Here is a 19,853-nt window from a genome sequence, read left to right on the forward strand (position 1 = left end):
AGCCAATATTTGGCATGAAATTTCAAAATGTCTCACTTTCGGCATTTGATATGTTGTCTATGTTCTATTGTGAATACAATATCAGTTTTTGAGATTTGTAAATTATTGCATTCCGTTTTTATTTACAATTTGTACTTTGTCCCAACTTTTTTGGAATCGGGGTTGTACACTTTAAACCGGGGAAATATAAATAGAGTTAAATAAAATGTTCTATGACGTCCCTGGAGTCATCAACAAGTACTCATACTTGTACACAAGTATCCCTAATACAAAAAGAGTCCATCCTGATAGAAATTCTTAAAAACATGATTAAAATATCGGTGTGTAGAAACCTAATGAAGATTCAGTGATCATTATTCTAATCAGATGGAACTGTGAGGAGGGAAAAAAAAATCGCTCATTAAATTCTGAAGGCCTTCAGTGCACTTTTGATGTAAAGTGTGTGTTTGGGAAGAGAAGAGGCTCTTGACCTTGCTGCACCACAGCCTCGAGCTGATTGGCTGTAATTAAAGTAGACACGGTGAGAAATCGATCTTCTCCACAGCCACACACAGGCAGGTCAAACTGGAAAATATGCTCAACCTGATGGTCCAAATCCACAGGTATGAGCATGCGCTTGTCTTAATCTGAAGCAAAAACATTTTGGGATCTTGTTTATGCTTTTCAGCCTTGACTATTTTCTCTTGATGATTGACCACAGAATTTCCAGGACTCAATAGCGTCTATAATTATGATGATAGACTATAATTGTGTTTAATGGACTGCACAGACTCGTATTATAAGAGGACAGCCTCACCTTTCACCTCTAATTTGCCCTCACACTGTTTGGTGCCGTACTCGTTGATGATCTTGCAGGTGTACACGCCAGCATCAGACTTCACAGCTGATTTTATTATCATCTCGTAGTCGCCATCCTCGGTCTCACGGACGATGTGTCGAGGACCTGTTTTTATGGTTACTCGGTCCCTCAGCCTAGATTGAAAGGAAACAGGATTTATGTGTTAGATTATGCTACGCTGCTATATGCCAGACTTTCAAAATAGATCCAGACAGTAACATCTTTGTTTATTATACTGTAATATAGACATACAGGCATACAGATACTAATTGGAGATGATGCACTCTTCTTTTTTTTTTTTCTTGCCAGAAAAGTTTACAGAGCAATTATTTAAGACCAAAAGGATTGGGAACGCACTAGATGCAACAAAAAAGTCACATGAACAGGATGTTTTTACTTTAATGCAGGAAGATAAAAATGAAGATTGTTGGACAAATGCAGACTGCGGCACTGCCTGTACAATTTCAGTGTTGTATTTCCACAGACACATTTTCAGCATTCATTCATTCTTAATAACTGCCTGGTTAGGGTCGTAGAGGTTTAGTGCGACGACTGGGGGAAGCCATGGCCTAATGGTTAGAGAAGCAGCTTTGGGACCAAAAGGTTGCTGGTTCAATTCCCTGGACCAGCAGGAATGGGTGAAGTGCCCTTGAGCAAGGCACTTAAGCCCCACCTGCTCCCCAGGCTGCTCTAGGTATGTTGTACGTCTGCTAAATGCATGTCATGTCATGTAAATTCATGAGAAAATATTACATGCAGGTACAAACAAAAAGGAATAAATGCAAGTACATGATGAGAGAGTTCATATTTAATTCAAAACAAACCCAATCCATCTTAGACCACGCCCATTTCCAGTTTAATCCTAAATAGATAGATACACATCCTAAAATAATACTAAAACCACAATTATTAAAACAGTTATTGAGAAAAATGACCTGCATTATAACCTTACATTTCTTCACAAAGCTGAAAATTTAGACTGTCACATCAGAGCATTTTTTAAGGATTTTCCACTAGGAGACCAACTGGTCTGGGCAATACAATCTCAGGCCCCAGAGTCCATGTGGCTGCACCGCTGCGGCATATTCTGTGATGCAAAATGCCGCATTACGAATCCTCGTTTCAGCCAGCATAATATCAACATAGTTAATGCAGTGCCAAGCTTTCCTTGTTAAATGTATACTTACATGGTACTTGGTTAATTAATTGCAACTGATTGAACCAAATGATATGACATAACTTGGTTTAAAATTTGGTCTCCCAGTGAAGCTGGTTTGGCGTTGACTAGGAGACCAAATCTGGCCACTGGGAGACCATTTGGTCACCCAGTAACTATGTTAAAAAATGCTCTATTACATTGATTTAATTGTTTAATCTTATATACTTCTATCCACATTTACTGGATATGAGCAATCACGCTCTCTGATTGACTTCTCTACTACTCCGCTATCAGCTCATATACCATGAGTAGAGAAAAACAAAAATGGCGGAGTGTGTTGCTGAACCCATAGATATACATAGAAGACTAGATGCCTCACCGCGTATTCCAGAACGTCCGCACAGGGCGACCATCTTACCACAGGCAAGCTTTTCCACAGAATTTGCGGTACACTGAGGTAAGACCATTGAGATGCTTAAATGTTTATACTCTTATCTCGCTGAAATTTTGACAAATATACAAATGGTTTGATTTCTTAAAACATTATTAATGTGGTTGTAATTCTGGGTGCTTGAACATGCTAAAATCGTACCTTTTCTCTTCAAAAACGACTTACTGCAGCTTTTAGTCAAAGTTGTGTTTCATGCTAGGCTAGCTCGTAGCACCAAGTAATTTTACATGGAAGGTCATGAGATAATATTTTCAATAACTGAAGTTGCACTTGCACATGGTTTTCATTTCCGGGTTGGTTAATTTAAAACCACTTACATTATGATTTCTAGAGGAAATCAAAGTACTGACTTTGATGACAAGATGATGTGTGTGTCTGTGTGTGTTTTAATTGTAGATGTTTATATCAGTATGTTTAGTTTTATTTTAACTGCACATTGGAGCCTAGTCAAATGAAATTTCAGTCTTCTGTGCTAACATATATTGACTTTGACATGATAATCAGCTTTGAATGTTCTTTTTGTAAATGTAAAGGTATCTTCTTATCCTTGGAAGTATAACCACGTGTGATTTAATTAAATGCTTTTTTTGTCACAAACTACCGTGAGTCGCTGTCACTGTTTTATACTATTACTTACTCGGGCAGTGCATTTGTTATTATGCTATGATGTGAGTGCATTAGGTTTTTGAGGTGGATGAAGTATTTCTGAAGTTTCAGAAGTGAGTAAGCTGTTTATTTAGCTTTAGCTTCCCCTACGGCCCTATCACATGTAAAAATATTTTCACTAAAAATTGGAAATAAATTGTATGGTTATTTGTCCTAAGGCCGCAGTTATCCATAAGTATGCAGTGTTAGGCTTCTCACAACATAGGAATTTCAGCATGTATTTTTTTTAAAACATAAAATGATTATTCATCATTAATATCATAAATACATACTTCCGTTTGTTTTTTTTATATAACAAACCGTTTGAATATTGATTGAAATTTGAGGAAGTTACGGTCATCTGAAAAGTACATATCGCTACCAACACAATGTAATGGGTAAGCCAGCTGTCTGAGGTAAGATGGCCGCCATGTGCGGACGTTCAACTTCGTTGACGGGTAACGGGGACGAGGCATCTAGTCTTCTATGTATATCTATGGCTGAACCAACCAAGGATGAAATCAAAACTCTATTCGAAAACAAAACCCCAAACACACAAAAAAGCAACAAAAGATGGAATGAAAATATTTGATGCTAAGAACGTATCTTTTTTCAATTTTTCAAGAATTATTATTAATTAATTATCACATTTTTCACAAATTGCTCCTTAATTTCTCCGGTTTGTTTACATTCATCATCTTGAAGCATTAAAATTTGTTGATTTTTGTTTTTTTTGGATTGGTTCAAAAGCTCAAAAGTTTGAAAATTACAGAACTGAAATGCCCAAGAAAGAATTAAATAAATGTCTAAAGCTGTTCTATACCTCGGCATAACAGCAAGATGATACTTTCTATAAAAAAAACAACAACACTAAAGTTAATTCATGCAGCCATCGATAGGTTTTTAAGAAGTCCGTCTGAGCAGAAACGATTTTGTCAGACGTTTTGTAGAAAATTTTTAATTTATAGAATTTGGGGGGGGGATGCTCTGTTTCTTAAAATCCAGTGAATGTGGATAGAATAAAACAGTTATTCCACTCAATCTTGTCATACGTGGTTTATAGCCGACTCAGCGCATCAGCTCACGTATGACTCGATTTTGTGGAATAATTGTTTATATATAAAGAGAGAGAGAGAGAGAACATGATTACAGAAGTTATTATACAATTACTTTACAATTTACGTGGGCGGCACGGTGGTGTAGTGGTTAGCGCTGTCGCCTCACAGCAAGAAGGTCCGGGTTCGAGCCCCGTGGCCGGCGAGGGCCTTTCTGTGTGGAGTTTGCATGTTCTCCCCGTGTCCACGTGGGTTTCCTCCGGGTGCTCCGGTTTCCCCCACAGTCCAAAGACATGCAGGTTAGGCTAACTGGTGACTCTAAATTGACCGTAGGTGTGAATGTGAGTGTGAATGGTTGTCTGTGTCTATGTGTCAGCCCTGTGATGACCTGGCGACTTGTCCAGGGTGTACCCCGCCTTTCACCCATAGTCGGCTGGGATAGGCTCCAGCTTGCCTGCGACCCTGTAGAACAGGATAAAGTGGCTAGAGATGATGAGATGAGATGTACAATTTACATCCAATTACCAAACTTTAACCATGCTTCCAAATATTGCAGCTGTGTGTGTTAAATTAATTAAAACAAATAGAACAAGTATTAATTAAAATATTTTAGAATATTAAATATTATTAAAATATTCTTATTGACACTCAACATCCAATTTAGTAGGAACACCTATACACATGCTCATTCATGCACTTACAGTATACAATCAGCTACGTAATCATGTGGCAAGAGCACACAATATAAACTCATGCAAATTCAGGTCAAGCGGTTCAGATAATGTTCACATCAAACATCAGAATGAGGAAAAATCGTGAGCTCTGTGATTAACCATGGCATGGGTGTTGATACCAGAAGGTCTGGTTTGAGTATTTCAGAAACTGCTGATCTCCTGGGCTTTTCACACATAACAGTCTCTGAAGGTTACATAGAATGGTGTGAAAAAACATTGAGTGAGTGATAGTTCTTGTTGATAAGAAAAATCGGAGGAAAATGGCCAGAGGTGGGTTTCCTAAAAGCCTCTTAATGCATCTTAACTAGGGCTACGTTTACATTAGACCATATCTGTCTCGTTTTCTTCGTGGATGCACTGTCCGTTTACATTAAACCGCCTGGAAATGCCGGGAAACGGGAATCCGCCAGCGTCCACGTATTCAATCCAGATCGTGTCAGCTCCGGTGCTGTGTAAACATTGAGAATACGCGGATACGCTGTGCTGAGCTCTAGCTGGCATCGTCATTGGACAACGTCACTGTGACATCCACCTTCCTGATTCGCTGGCGTTGGTCATGTGACGCGACTGCTGAAAAACGGCGCAGACACCCGCCTTGTATCACCTTTCATTAAAGAGTATAAAAGTATGAAAATACTGCAAATACTGATGCAAATACTGCCCATTGTGTAGTTATGATTGTCTTTAGGCTTGCCATCCTTCCACTTGCAAGTGGTAAGTGATATGCGCTGGGATCACACACACACACAGCGGCTCAGTCCCGAATCACTGCTCGTGCACTTCACTCACACGCTCTGTGAGCTGTGCAGGGCCGGAGTGCGCACCCTCCAGAGGGCACTCGCTGTTCAGGGCGGAGTGATTTGGAGCGCAGGATGCCTGCGGAGCCGAGCGTATCCGTGTATTGGTGTTGCTGTGTGCACGCAAATCGTGTATTGGTGTTGCTGTGTGCATGCTAATCGTATTAAAAACGTTAATCTGATGATCTGCTGATACGGTCTAATGTAAACATGGGCTAGGAGAGAGCGCATTCATTGTGGTGCTCGGTCCACCATTTAATGATGATCTTTGTGCTGCAATGCTTTTGGGAAACCTACCCCAGATTGGTTTGAGCTGCTGGGAAGGATCTAGTAATTCAAATAATCAGTCTTTACAACTGTGTTGAGCAGAAAAGCATCTCAAAACATGCATGCACAAAATATCAAACCTTGAGGTGAATGGGCTACACCAGCAGAAGAGCACACCAGGTTCCTCTCCTGTCTACCAAGAACAGGAATCTGAGGATACATTGGGCACAGACTTTCCCAAACTGAACAGCTAAAGACCATCTTTCAAAGAAAAGAAATCTTCACCGTCTTTTACCAATCTTCAACTCTCCAGTTTTGGACAGAGTCTGTGACAATGATAGTTTCAGATTCATGTTCTTGGCTGATGGTAGTGATGGAACCTGACATGGTCTAAAATGCAGACGGTTGTAGCCCATCCACTTCAAAGTTTGATGTGTTGTGTATTCTGAGATGCTTTTCTGCTCACCATGGTTGCAAAGAGTGATTATTCGAGTTACTGTAGACTTCATGTCAGCTCAGATGAGTGTGGTGATTCTCCTTTGAGGGCAGCATGGTGGTGTAGTGGTTAGCACTGTCGCCTCACAGCAAGAAGGTCCTGGGTTCGAGCCCAGTGGCTGACGAGAGCCTTTCTGTGTGGAGTCTGCATGTTCTCTCTGTGTCTGCATGGGTTTCCCCCACAGTCCAAAGACATGCAGGTTAGGTTAACTGGTGACTCTAAATTGACCGTAGGTGTGAGTGTGAATGGTTGTCTGTGTCTATGTGTCAGCCCTGTGATGACCTGGCGACTTGTCCAGGGTGTACCCCGCCTTTCACCCGTAGTCAGCTGGGATAGGCTCCAGCTTGCCCGCGACCCTGCACAGGATAAGCGGCTATAGATGATGGATGGATGGATGGATTCTCCTTTGATCTCTCTCATCAACAAGGTGTTTCAGCCTGCAGACCCTCTGCTCCAGGATATTTTTTTTGCACCATTCTGTGTAAACTCTAGAGACTGTTGTGTGTGAAAACCCCAGGAGATCAGCACTTTCTGAAATACTCAAACCAGTCCAGCTGGTGCAAACATCCATGCCATGGTTCAAGTCATAGAGATCACAATTTTTGCCCATTCCGATGTTTTGTGTGAACATTAACTGAAGTTCTTGACCTGTATCTGCATGACTTTATGCATTATGCTGCTGCCACATGACTGAATGATTGGATAAAGATGGTCAGTGTATGAGCATGAGACATTCCCATTTAAAAATTGCTATCTAAACAGCCATTTTGTTGTTTTCAGTAGATGAAGTACCACTTTGACAATATGTGACTGAACAACAGAACCTACCAATAGAGCATTGGTTTGGGCTGGCCAGTCATTCGGACAGACATGATCACTTCTTGTCCCTCTATGACTGTCTGATCTCCTACTGTAGCCTGGAAATATAATAGAATCACGCTGGGACACATTGTATACTGTATATATATCAACAATCTCAAAGCAAATGCAGCAAATAACATTGCTGATACTACAGTGTTGAGCTGAGTTTCATTTGCACACTTTATATGATTATTCATTCAACCTTACATTTTTTTTTTAACTGCCCAAAGCTAATCTGACCATTCACCTGAAAAGTAGGGGGCTCTTTAAACCGAGCGTCTATGATCTTCCGGGGTTCAGGACCATGGTAGGATGAGCCTACGAAATCCACGGCCTCCTCCAGGGGGCTGAGGTACTCCTCATCGGAGGTGATGGGGCTACTGATGTCCATGGGAACACCAAGGTTGCCTCTTACGTCTTGGCTCGGTTCTGCAGGTAAGACACATCAATCTCGGACAAGCCCTTATTTAAAATACAGTCAAGATAATAACAGAGCACTGCATTTTTATAGCATCGTTCTAATGCAAGGTCACTGTACAAAAAATGCAGACTCTAGAGAGGACCAAAGACTGGCAGGAAGAAGAAAGAAAAATGTGCTGGCAAAAAAGTATGTTTGAAGTTGACTCTTAAAATGTGAGAAGGGAGTTTAGTCATGAAGGTCTTGGGGGAAGACATCGCAAAGTTTTGGGGAGAGATAAGATGGAGCAATTCTCTGTGTTGGGTCACCACTGTAACTTTTGGAGTGCAGGAGAAATACGTGCTAAGCATTTGGTATGAGTAAAGACTCCAGCAGCTGAATTTGAGGGTGGTGCAGTCTATTTAGAGATTTTGTAGAAATACCAAAGAGGATAGAATGGCAGAAATCTTAGTGCAAGTTTATGAAAGTATGAACCAGGGTTATAGGATCTTTCAAAGGCACGAAGGCTGAAAAAAGCTCATTTCCCACCCACCATCCTCACCAGAGCGCCTATCGAGAGCATCCTGAGCAGCTGCATCGTTGCCTGGTTTGGAAGTTGTACTGTTTCAGATCGCAAGACTTTGCAACGGATCATGAGGACAGCTGAGAAGATCATTGGGGTCTCTCTTCCTTCCATTACAGACATTTATACCACACGTTGCATCCATAAAGCCATCAACATTGTAGATGACCTCATGCACCCCTCACGCAAACTCTTGACCCTCCTGCTGTCTGGCAAAAAGTACTGAAACTTTTGGGCTCTCATAGCCAGATTGTGTAACAGTTTCTTCTCCCAAACCATCAGACTCCTCAACACCCCGAGACTAGTTCTGTGTTGTTTGATGTAGCACCATGGTTCTGGAGGAACAAGTTTCATTTCACTGTGTACTGTACCAGCTGAAAACACACTCAGAAAATAAACTACATTATTCTATCCACATTCACTGCATATGAGCAATCGCGCACTCCGATTGGCTACCCTGCTACTAGGATATCAGTTCATATACCGTGAGTAGAGAAAAACAAAATGGCGGAGCGTGTTGCTGAACCAACCGAGGACAAAATAAAGACTACTCGAAAACAAACCCCCCAAAAAATACAAAAAAAAAGCAACAAAATATGGAATGAAAGTATTTGGTGGTAAGAACGGACCTTTTTTTTATTTTTCAAGAATTATCATCGCATTTTTCACAAATTGCTACGATCATTTCGCCGGTTTGTTTACATTCTAAACAGAAATTATTTTGTCGGATGTTTTATACTAAGATTATATTTATTGAATTCACAAAAAATAAACATAAAAATGCTCCGTTTCTCAAAATCCAGTCAATGTGGATAGAATAAAACAGTTATTCCACTCAATCTCATTGTACATGGATTATAGCCAACTTGGTGCTACGAGCCTCATTGGCTATCAGCTCACGTATGACTCGATTTCATGGAATAACTGCTAAATATTGTACCTTTAAGGGTACAGTGGCTTATCAGTGGGGCAGTACCCTCTAAGGTACTAATCTGTACCCCTTATATACTGCTTGGGAACATACATGTACCTTTTTGGTCCTAAAAAGCTACACATTATTGGACACCTTGAGGTCCAATAATAAGCCCTAAGGGGTACATTAGTGTAGACTGTACCTTGAGGGACAGAAATGAACTCCTACTGTACCGTTATTTCTGACAGTATATAAATCTACTTAACCACTAAGGTCAAAGCCAGGCAATGTTGTGGTGTTGATAGAAAGCAATTTTCAAGAGTGGTCTAATATGGGGCTCAAACAAAAGCATGTTGCCAAAAATTATATCAACTTCATGAGTCTTAGATACAGTGGCCTGAAATCCTGAATACTCAACTGCATTTTCAGTTCTGAATTAATGAAATGTGGATATTTCATTGTTTAGTTAACACTATACCGTAGATAAACGTCACACATGCTAACTAGAGCGGTGGCTACAATTACCGACAGTCCATAATTATCGACACCTTTTCAGATTTACCAATAAAAAGCAATTTTACAAAGGTGAGTTTCAGTTCCAACAGTTATTATTGGTTAATTAAATCAACCGGAAGACCCGCCTCGCCCTTTGATCTTGTCGTCTGATGATACAGCTTGTTACCCGAGATGGAATTTTTTTTTAGCACAATCAGCAATTTGAGGAAAACCCAGACGTTATCATCGCAGGTGAGCATGGTGGAAAGATCATGGACATGTTTTTACTGATCAAATTCACTGATATTTCATGATCTCCTTGTCGAAACCTACTTTGTTTCTTACTTTTTCATTTGACAGTTGCCATTTGGTATCTAAACATGCGTTTGAGAGTCACGTGAGGTGTCGATAATAGTGATCACTTTCACCGGTGTCCATCATTATCGACACCCTGTGGGATTAAGGGACATTTACAACTGTTATGGATCAATCTTTGTGTAACATTGTTGAAGTAGATGAAGTACTTAAAAAAAAAGTGCTGTGATTTATATATATTTTTTCTGATTCATAACAGAATTGAATGTTTATAGAGTATTTGGAATCCAATTGCAATAAATAGAATTAGAGCAGAATTAAATTCCTAGCATATAAAAAATTACTTGCTGGAAATATTCAGATTTTTCTATTCCATTCAGAAAATATTTTTTGCAGTTTGTTGTAAATATCTACCACATATTACAATATCAGTAGACATTTTATATTTTGGTTCGAGGAATGACATGCGACCTTTGACCTGGATTGTCATGTGGTTACGATCTCAATCGCCTGTTGGCATTTATTGGTAAACGACAAAACTAGAAATGAATACAAAACAACAATGAATGATTAACAAAATGTGATCTATGAAAATACTTAGAAAGTGGAACAAAAAGATTTTCTGACGCAGGTTAAACATTATCAGTTCATTTGTTTACAAACATTCGAATTACTTCCTCATTTACGTAAACACCAACATCCAGATATTTATATAAAAGATATTTTGTACTAAGTATAAGTCTGTGTAAAACAAATTTTAAATAAAAACTATGTTTTGTTAACTTAATACCACATACTGATTTTTTTTTCTGTTTATAAATAATCATCTGGATGTCAATAATTGTGGAAAGGTGTCGATAACTGTGGACAAATGTGTCGATAATTGTGGAATGGTGTCACGTGATCTGATACGCTAAGTAATCGGGAATCAACTCATTTTTTTTTCCAGTGGAAGTTTGAGTAATTATTCATGCATAATTTACGTACTGAAAGTCTTTTCTACTTTTGCAACGGCCAAAAGATCGTTAAGGTGTCGATAATTGTAGCTGCCGCTCTAGTTCATTTATAAATATTAGCTTAATATCAATACATATCACACTGCATAATCTTCAATGACCTTCTATTAATAATCTCACTCCTACTGTACTATCCCTTAACCACTCTCAGGCAGAAAAAACATTCTTGCCACACAATTTTACTGAAATATAAAATTCACACAGACTAGCAGGAACTGTCCCGGATCCTATCCTGCCTCTGTCAGACAGCCTTTTGAATCCGATCTTGGTGAGAGAAGAGGGCTCAAATAGAAGGAAGCTAAAGATGAAAAGGTTAAACAAAAAGAGGTCCCTCTGGATTGTGGATGGATGAGGATGAATGAATCCGCTAATGCCAAATCCAGGCTCTCAGTGTGACAATGTAGAGACTCAGGTCTGCACTTTTCTGAAACATTGTCCATCCTGGAGATGGGAACTGGAGATGGACGAACGAGCTCTAGGGACACAATGGCTTAATGCTATACGCTCTGTATAATCCCAGACTGTTTTAAAGTTTCTGTGTTGTTTGTATGTCAGGAGTTAGTAATAATGATAATCATAGATCTCCCTAAAACACTAATATTAACATAAAATGTAATATTGACATATTATTCAGTAATACTGCGAATGAATTAGAGATATACAAACCACAGATATACACTCTATACAAATTTGTGAAAGTATCTTTAACATTGTGAAAATACGTTGCGACAATTTAATGCTGTTTTTTTAACAGATAAATATTATTTCAAGAGATTATGTGCAGTGATGTATTTAATCCCATAAAACAACAAAAAAACATTTATTTAATGCAGGAAAATCAGACAATTATCTAGTTCTTAATTTGGTTTTGAATTTTGCCTGACGTACATGGGTCATTCTAGAATTTGGGGTACATTTCGTGTCTCCGAGATAAACCTTTGGTTATTTCCCACAAAAGAAATCTTTATTGAATCAGTTTTGAACAACAATGCAAATGATGACAAACTTTCACCAATAACCATACGTGATGTACATTTTAGACCCAATTTATCCATATAACATTCACTACATGACTCCCACCCCTCCGCCCACATTACTGGTTGTCTTCGACTCCTGATTCATCCATTCAACTTAATAATAATAATAATAATAATAATAATAATAATTATTATTATTATTATTATTATTATTATTATTATTATTATTATTATTTCATTTATAGTGTGCAGGCTGCATGAATACATGATCACCTGCACATCACAAAGATTAACTATAAAACAATATGTACTTATTTAAAACTAAAAACATACAGTAATATAAAAATGAGCTAAAACTACGATAAAAATATAATATAGAAGAAAAAAGAAAGATAAATGAAGTCTTATTAAATCTTATTTATAAAAATGATAACTTAAGTAAATGCGTCTTCAACATATTCTTAAAATTGTCCAAAGTTCTACAGTTACAAATTCTACTTGGTGACAAGTTCCGTAGTTTTGGGGCGGCAGCACAAAAAACCCTGTCCTCCAATGTCCTCTTTGTTCGCTCTCTTGGCAACTCAAGGAGAAGCCCATTATTTGATCTGAAAGAATAGCGTGATGTACAGTACTCGAATAAACGTGAAGTGATTCAGTCAAACAATCTGTTTTTTGGGGCTCATTCTATTAACTGTTATAAAATCAATTGCATAGAAAGTCTATTTTCTGTATTATGTGAAATTTCAGTCATACAGTGCCTTGAAAAAGTATTCATACCCCTTGAACTTTTTCACATTTTTCCACCTTACAACCACGAACTTAAAAGCTTTTTATTGAGATTTTATGTGATAGACCAACACAGGGTAGCACATAATTGTGAAGTGAAACAAAAATGATAAATGGTCTTCAAAATTTTAAACAAATAAAAATCTGAAAAATGTGGTGTGCATTAGTATTCAGCCCCCTGTACTCTGATACCTCTAAATACAATCCAGTGCAATCAATTGCCTTCAGAAGTCATCTAATTAGTTAATAGAGTCCTACGGTGTGTAATTTACTCTCAGCATAAATACACTTGTTCTGTGAAGGCCTCAGTGGTTTGTTAGAGAACACTGACGAACAAACAGCATCATGAAGGCCAAAGAACTCACCAGACAGGTCAGGGATAAAGTTCTGGAGAAGTTTAAAGCAGGGTTAGGTTATAAAAAAATATCCCAAGCTCTGAACATCTCAAGAAGCACTGTTCAATCCATCATTCAAAAATGGAAAAAGTATGGCACAACTGCAAACCTACCAAGACATGGCCGTCCACCTAAACTGACAGAGCGAGCAAGGAGAGCACTGGTCAGAGAAGCAGCCAAGAGGCCCATGATCACTCTGGAGGAGCTGCAGAAATCCACAGCTCAGGTGGGAGAATCTGTGCACAGGACAACTATAAGTCGTACACTCCACAAACCTGGCCTTTTTGGAAGAGTGGCAAGAAGAAAGCCATTGTTGAAAGACAGGCATAAGAAGTCCCGTTTGCAGTTTGCCAGAAGCCATGTAGGGGACACAGCAAACATGTGGAAGAAGGTGCTTTGGTCAGATGAGACCAAAGTTGAACTTTTTGGCCTAAATGCAAAGAGCTATGTGTGGCGGAAAACTAACACTGCTCATCACCCTGCACACACCATCCCCACTGTGAAACATGGTGGTGGCAGCATCATGCTATGGGAATGCTTTTCTTCAGCAGGGACAGGGAAGCTGGTCAGAGTTGATGGGAAGACGGATGGAGCTAAATACAGGGCAATCCTGGAAGAAAACCTGTTGGAGGCTGCAAAAGACTTGAGACTGGGAAGGAGATTCACCTTCCAGCAAGACAATGACCCTAAACATACAGCCAGAGCTACAATGGAATGGTTTAGATCAAAGAATATTCATGTGTTAGAATGGCCCAGTCAAAGTCCAGGCCTGAATCCCATTGAGCATCTGTGGCGAGACTTGAAAATTGCTGTTCACAGACGCTCTCCATCCAATCTGGCTGAGCTTGAGCTATTTTGCAAAGAAGAATGGGCAAAAATTTCAGTGTCTAGATGTGCAAAGCTGGTAGAGACATACCACAAAAGACTTGCAGCTGTAATTGCAGCAAAGGTGGCTCTACAAAGTATTGACGCAGGGGGGCTGAATACTAATGCACACCACCTTTTTCAGACTTTTATTTGTTTAAAATTTTGAAGACCATTTATCATTTTCGTTTCACTTCACAATTATGTGCTACTCTGTGTTGGTCTATCACATAAAATCTCAATAAAAAACTTTTAAGTTCCTGGTTCGTAGATTAATTATTCGTCAAATCTGTTATTGTGATATGGGAGTGAATCTCTCACTCATCATTTATTTTTAAAAACTTACCATGATTAAAATCCATAAAATTCTGTTTTTGTTTTCATACATGCCGTGTGGCAGCTAGTTTGAGGTAAGCACGTGGAGTTAAGACACGACAATGGTGGAAAACGTCAACCCTGTTATCGTCAGGCCCGTTCGTGGATCGCCCAGTTTGACGCTAACAGAGCTGACGACGACTGACGCTTGAGCGAACGCTTGAAATGTACCCGTGATTATAGAACGGGCCAAACTTACACATGATTTTCAGATTCAGGTGTTCCTGAATACAAAATCATGTCTTAAATTAGTGGTTTATTCATAATGTAATCAATGTTTATGCAAGAAAATCATATTAATGGAAGAAATTGCTAGACATAAAATGCCAAGTGCCGGAAATAAACCAGAATATTAAAAAAAAAAAAAACCTGGCAAAGCTTCATGTCAGTAAAGGTTTTGTGACGTTGTTGGTGGAAAATTGACTTTGTTGTAAAATATTTAAAAACCTTTGCTTCCTCATTATCTTTGGCCTACACTCTATCAAATAAATACTCATGTTCATGAGAATATTAAGAGACGTCGTTAATTTTAAGTGGAAAACCAGTGCTAAAAGTGTGCAAAGTGGTTTGACTGTCGGAAAGCCCGTGCTGTTGGGTTTAGAGCAAATCCTGTGAACTTGCAGTGGGAATAAACAGTCAGCACAAACAGGGTTCTGCTTACCACCTTGCGCACAGTATATATTACAGCAACCAGTATGTGATTATAGGGCGGCACGGTGGTGTAGTGGTTAGCGCTTTCGCCTCACAGCAAGAAGGTCCGGGTTCGAGCCCCGTGGCCGGCGAGGGCCTTTCTGTGCGGAGTTTGCATGTTCTCCCCGTGTCCGCGTGGGTTTCCTCTGGGTGCTCCGGTTTCCCCCACAGTCCAAAGACATGCAGGTTAGGTTAACTGGTGACTCTAAATTGACCGTAGGTGTGAATGTGAGTGTGAATGGTTGTCTGTGTCTATGTGTCAGCCCTGTGATGACCTGGTGACTTGTCCAGGGTGTACCCCGCCTTTCGCCCGTAGTCCGCTGGGATAGGCTCCAGCTTGCCTGCGACCCTGTAGAACAGGATAAAGCGGCTAGAGATAATGAGATGAGATGAGTATGTGATTATCGGTGCTGGACTAGAACACTGGTAAAGCAGGTAAACACTTACTACTCGAATAACATCTTTTAAAATAGTGTAAAAAAAAAAAATGTAGAATGACAAAAATTCCGGGGGAAAAATAACCCCATACAAGCAAAAACCAATCCAATACCAGACAACTGATAGACAAATTTCTATTATCGTACATTACTTTAATACGACGTTGAGTTGGAGAACATTCTGACATTTACCTGTGCCTCTGGTGGCCGGACAAATGCCGTGCTGTGGTTCAATCCCGTCACCATTTACACCAATTATCTCTTTTTATCTCTGTCTTCATTTTTAGAATCACTTACAGAGGTCCTTCCAAGCAGCCATGCGTACACAAACACACTGTACACGCAGAGTTCCTCCTGGCTCCCATTAAGGACTATTTCAGTAGAAGAGACAGCCACACCATGTCTCTCATAGCAACCATCCTATTTATACATTACAGTATGCGGTTCAGTCCTAGCAGAGGCAGCTTGATGCCATTTCACTAAATTGATCCTATTGTTTTAAAAATTGCCAAAGGAAGATGTTTTGTCCGACTAAATTTGGGCCATACAGATACTTACAGGAACACTACGCGGTGGATCGTTCGGTTTACGGTTATTTAGCACAAATCCAAAGTCTTTTAGCGCAAGTTCGAAAGTCTTTTAGCACAAGATCCAAGAACACTTAATCTTTCTTATGAATACTTAATTTCCACACGACGGTGGATACCATAGTATATACACATCCATTTCTGTTCACCTAGCGCTCAATTAAAAGAAAACAATAGGATTAGAGAAGTGAAAATTTTTGCCATCAATCTCATTGTTATTTCAATGACAGGGTTCAAGAATGGCGCAAAAACACAATAGACTTCATTATTATTCAAATAATAATAAAGTGCAAGCTGTTCTTGATCTGATCGACTTGTGCGAATTGTCTAATCTGTGCACTGTGTTTATTTATTTGCACAATCTACAAATAAACGTTTGTGGTTTATTGATTTGATAATTTAGTGTTAAATAGCGGTTGTTTTAGCGGTCGGTAGCACTGAACAAAAAAAAGAAATACTGAAATCAAATATAAACACGCTGCAACAAAGTGAATTTCCGTGTAAACTAGCCACAGCTTCGAGACTTGTCTTGATCAAACAACCCTTACATCTTAGCGTCATCTCTTCTTGCTTCATGACTGCCGTATTATAAACAATTGATATATTAATATTTGGTTGTTTTGTCATTCCTGAATGTTGATATTACACTTTTATTTAATTGGCATTTGTTCTTGGATACGTAAGTGGAAGTTTCTTTCGTTTGTTTACATATCGCAACTGTTGGTTATTTCTTCGTCGGTAAAACACATGTTTTCAAGCAGGACAAAAGATATAATCCTCCGGTTAATTAATTCAGCAAACGCATAATTATTGACAGTCAGTTGAATTTGTGATATGATCAGAAGTGACTGAAGTTATCTATGAAGGTTCCACAATTCAAGGTTTGTTATGGCTTAACTAGAAATATCCAAAGACACCAAAGAATCGGGCAGTACGGTGGTGTAGTGGTTAGCGCTGTCGCCTCACAGCAAGAAGGTCCGGGCTCGAGCCGCGTGGCCGGCGAGGGCCTTTCTGTGCGGAGTTTGCATGTTCTCCCCGTGTCCGCGTGGGTTTCCTCCGGGTGCTCCGGTTTCTCACACAGTCCAAAGACATGCAGGTTAGGTTAACTGGTGACTCTAAATTGAGCGTAGGTGTGAATGTGAGTGTGAATGGTTGTCTGTGTCTATGTGTCAGCCCTGTGATGACCTGGCGACTTGTCCAGGGTGTACCCCGCCTTTCGCCCGTAGTCAGCTGGGATAGGCTCCAGCTTGCCTGCGACCCTGTAGAACAGGATAAAGCGGCTACAGATGATGAGATGAGATGAGACCAAAGAATCGGATTTTCAGTCCACGTTTCAGTGATCAACAACTGATCCTTAACACGAACAGCAGCAGAAATTCCGGCTTCCAGTCCCTCAGCGATCATAATAAACCCCTTCCTATATCAAGATGAGGGTTTTTTTTTTCAATTATTGTGACCATATTCCAGGAGTTGCGCTGAAGAACATAGAGTTATGCTGAGAGACTTTAGAACTTGTTCTAAAAGACTTTGGATCTTTGCTAAAAGACTTTTGTGCTAAATAACCAGATACCAATCATCCATTATCTGTAACCGCTTATCCTGTCCTACAGGGTCGCAGGCAAGCTGGAGCCTATCCCAGCTGACTACGGGCGAAAGGCGGGGTACACCCTGGACAAGTCGCCAGGTCATCACAGGGCTGACACATAGACACAGACAACCATTCACACTCACATTCACACCTACGGTCAATTTGGAGTCACCAGTTAACCTAACCTGCATGTCTTTGGACTGTGGGGGAAACCGGAGCACCCGGAGGAAACCCACGCGGACACGGGGAGAACATGCAAACTCCGCACAGAAAGGCCCTCGCCGGCCACGGGGCTCGAACCCAGGACCTTCTTGCTGTGAGGCGACAGCGCTAACCACTACACCACCATGCCACCCCAGACACCAACCCAAAAATGCCTCAGGTGTCAAATTTGCTCATAAGAAAATATAACCCTTATTACAAAATAATCATCAGGTTATTCAGACAATATAAAAAAAATAAAGTAAAATTCAAATAAGACCTTCAGATCTGGTTTTATGTCAATATTCCTGCAATTATTATTCAAAATCGGATTGATATACAAATGACCATGACAGAGAATGAATGTTGAACTTTAATAGGCAGATGGATGAATTGTATTTTCACTCCACCCGACCAGAGTCACTACGCAGGTGATTGTGGACGCATTTCCTGACACTTTGTCATTTTATTCCATTAAAAGCCCATTTCCATCCTCATTCTGTTTTATTTGTGAATTGCGTTACCTTTAAGTGCTACCTTTTATCATACACACTGCAACATGCATTTTAACAGCTATATAATGAATTCAAACGGAACACTTTGCTGCAGTTAATTAATGAGGATTGAGTGCAGATGGCATTGAGATGATGCTTTGTAACGAGAGCTACTGCAAAGTACCACGGCTGCTTGTTTGCATCAGACGAAGCTTTTGAACATCCAGGCTAAATGAGTCCAGCATCATTCGGTGTGTTTCCAGTTTGAACAGCTGCTTGTGTGTGTTTCTATGAGATCCACCCCAACAAAACAGCAAATGAAGAGAACACAAACAGTAATAAAGCAAATGTTTAGTTAACGAAATTACACCGGGCGTGGCTGTGCAATCTTCAAACAACAGTGTGCTATTTGCTATGGTTGCTATGGTGACTATTGCTATGGAGCTAAGGTTAGAGAGTGAGGGGAGAGAAAGAGGGGATGCAAGAGAGACACAGATATAAGGCTCGAGAAAGAAAGCAAAGGGCTTACTTAAAATGGAAAGTGTCAGTAGGAAGATAAACAGGAACGCATTCAATCTAAATTAGTAACCAACTCCCTCCAGGGATGAGTTTATCATCAGCGCTGAGCGGATAACCCAGACCTGTAGGAATGTAGGTTGGTGAAATGACTCACTGCTTCGTCCTTTAATCCCACTGAAATAACCAGAGGTGCTAAAATTTCCCACATCACCTTCCAAAATGCCTCCCCCTCAACTGGGAATATAGAAAGTACTGAACTCTGAGGATCAATGATGTAATGGTATGACACCTTTCTCTGCCTTTCAAATAGTCTTTTCTATTTACAAGAAAGAGCAAGAAAGTAGAACGAAAAAAAAGCAAAACATCTTTTAAAATGCATTTTCAAAGACAGCTGCTCAAGAACCTTGAAAGGAGGATTAAAGATGATATGCTTCTCTACGGGGCGCTCAATACACATCAGTGTCAGACTTTCTAAATATATTAGTCATGTGATTTCTGACTCCAGGCTAGTGTCAGGAAAAGGGCTTGCAATCATGTTATGTTCTGGACAAGTCACGGCGGAATGAAGAATTTAGTTTATTATAATGTCTCTGGGGCGGCACGGTGGCGTAGTAGTTAGCACTGCCGCCTCACAGCAAGAAGGTCCTGGGTTCGAGCCCAGGGTTGTGTCTGCGTGGGTTTCCTCCAGGTATTCCGGTTTCCCCCACAGTCCAAAGACATGCAGGTTAGGCTAATTGGTGACTCTAAATTGACCAAGTGTGAATGGTTGTGTGTCTCTATGTGTCAGCCCTGCGATAACCTGGCGACTTGTCCAGGGTGTACCCCACCTCTTGCCCACAGTCAGCTGGGATAGGCTCCAGCTTGCCTGCGACCCTGTAGAACAGGATAAGCGGCTACAGATAACGGATGGATGGATGG

General features: G+C 40.0%; 1 protein-coding gene across 3 annotated transcripts in view; it reads right to left on the bottom strand.

The window, feature by feature from the left end:
* The window catches only part of spegb (striated muscle enriched protein kinase b), a 243,516-nt gene that overhangs the window by 76,104 nt on the left and 147,559 nt on the right, over positions 1–19,853 (bottom strand). For all 3 annotated transcript variants that reach the window (XM_060930357.1, XM_060930359.1, XM_060930358.1), the window contains 3 exons: positions 7,551–7,732; positions 7,271–7,359; positions 797–972 (listed from right to left, as the gene is read on the bottom strand). In XM_060930357.1, coding sequence (XP_060786340.1) covers positions 797–972; positions 7,271–7,359; positions 7,551–7,732 — 447 coding nt within the window. The remainder of the gene's footprint in view (positions 1–796; positions 973–7,270; positions 7,360–7,550; positions 7,733–19,853) is intronic.

Source organism: Neoarius graeffei, chromosome 9 (assembly GCF_027579695.1).
Source record: "Neoarius graeffei isolate fNeoGra1 chromosome 9, fNeoGra1.pri, whole genome shotgun sequence".
NCBI lineage: Eukaryota > Metazoa > Chordata > Actinopteri > Siluriformes > Ariidae > Neoarius > Neoarius graeffei.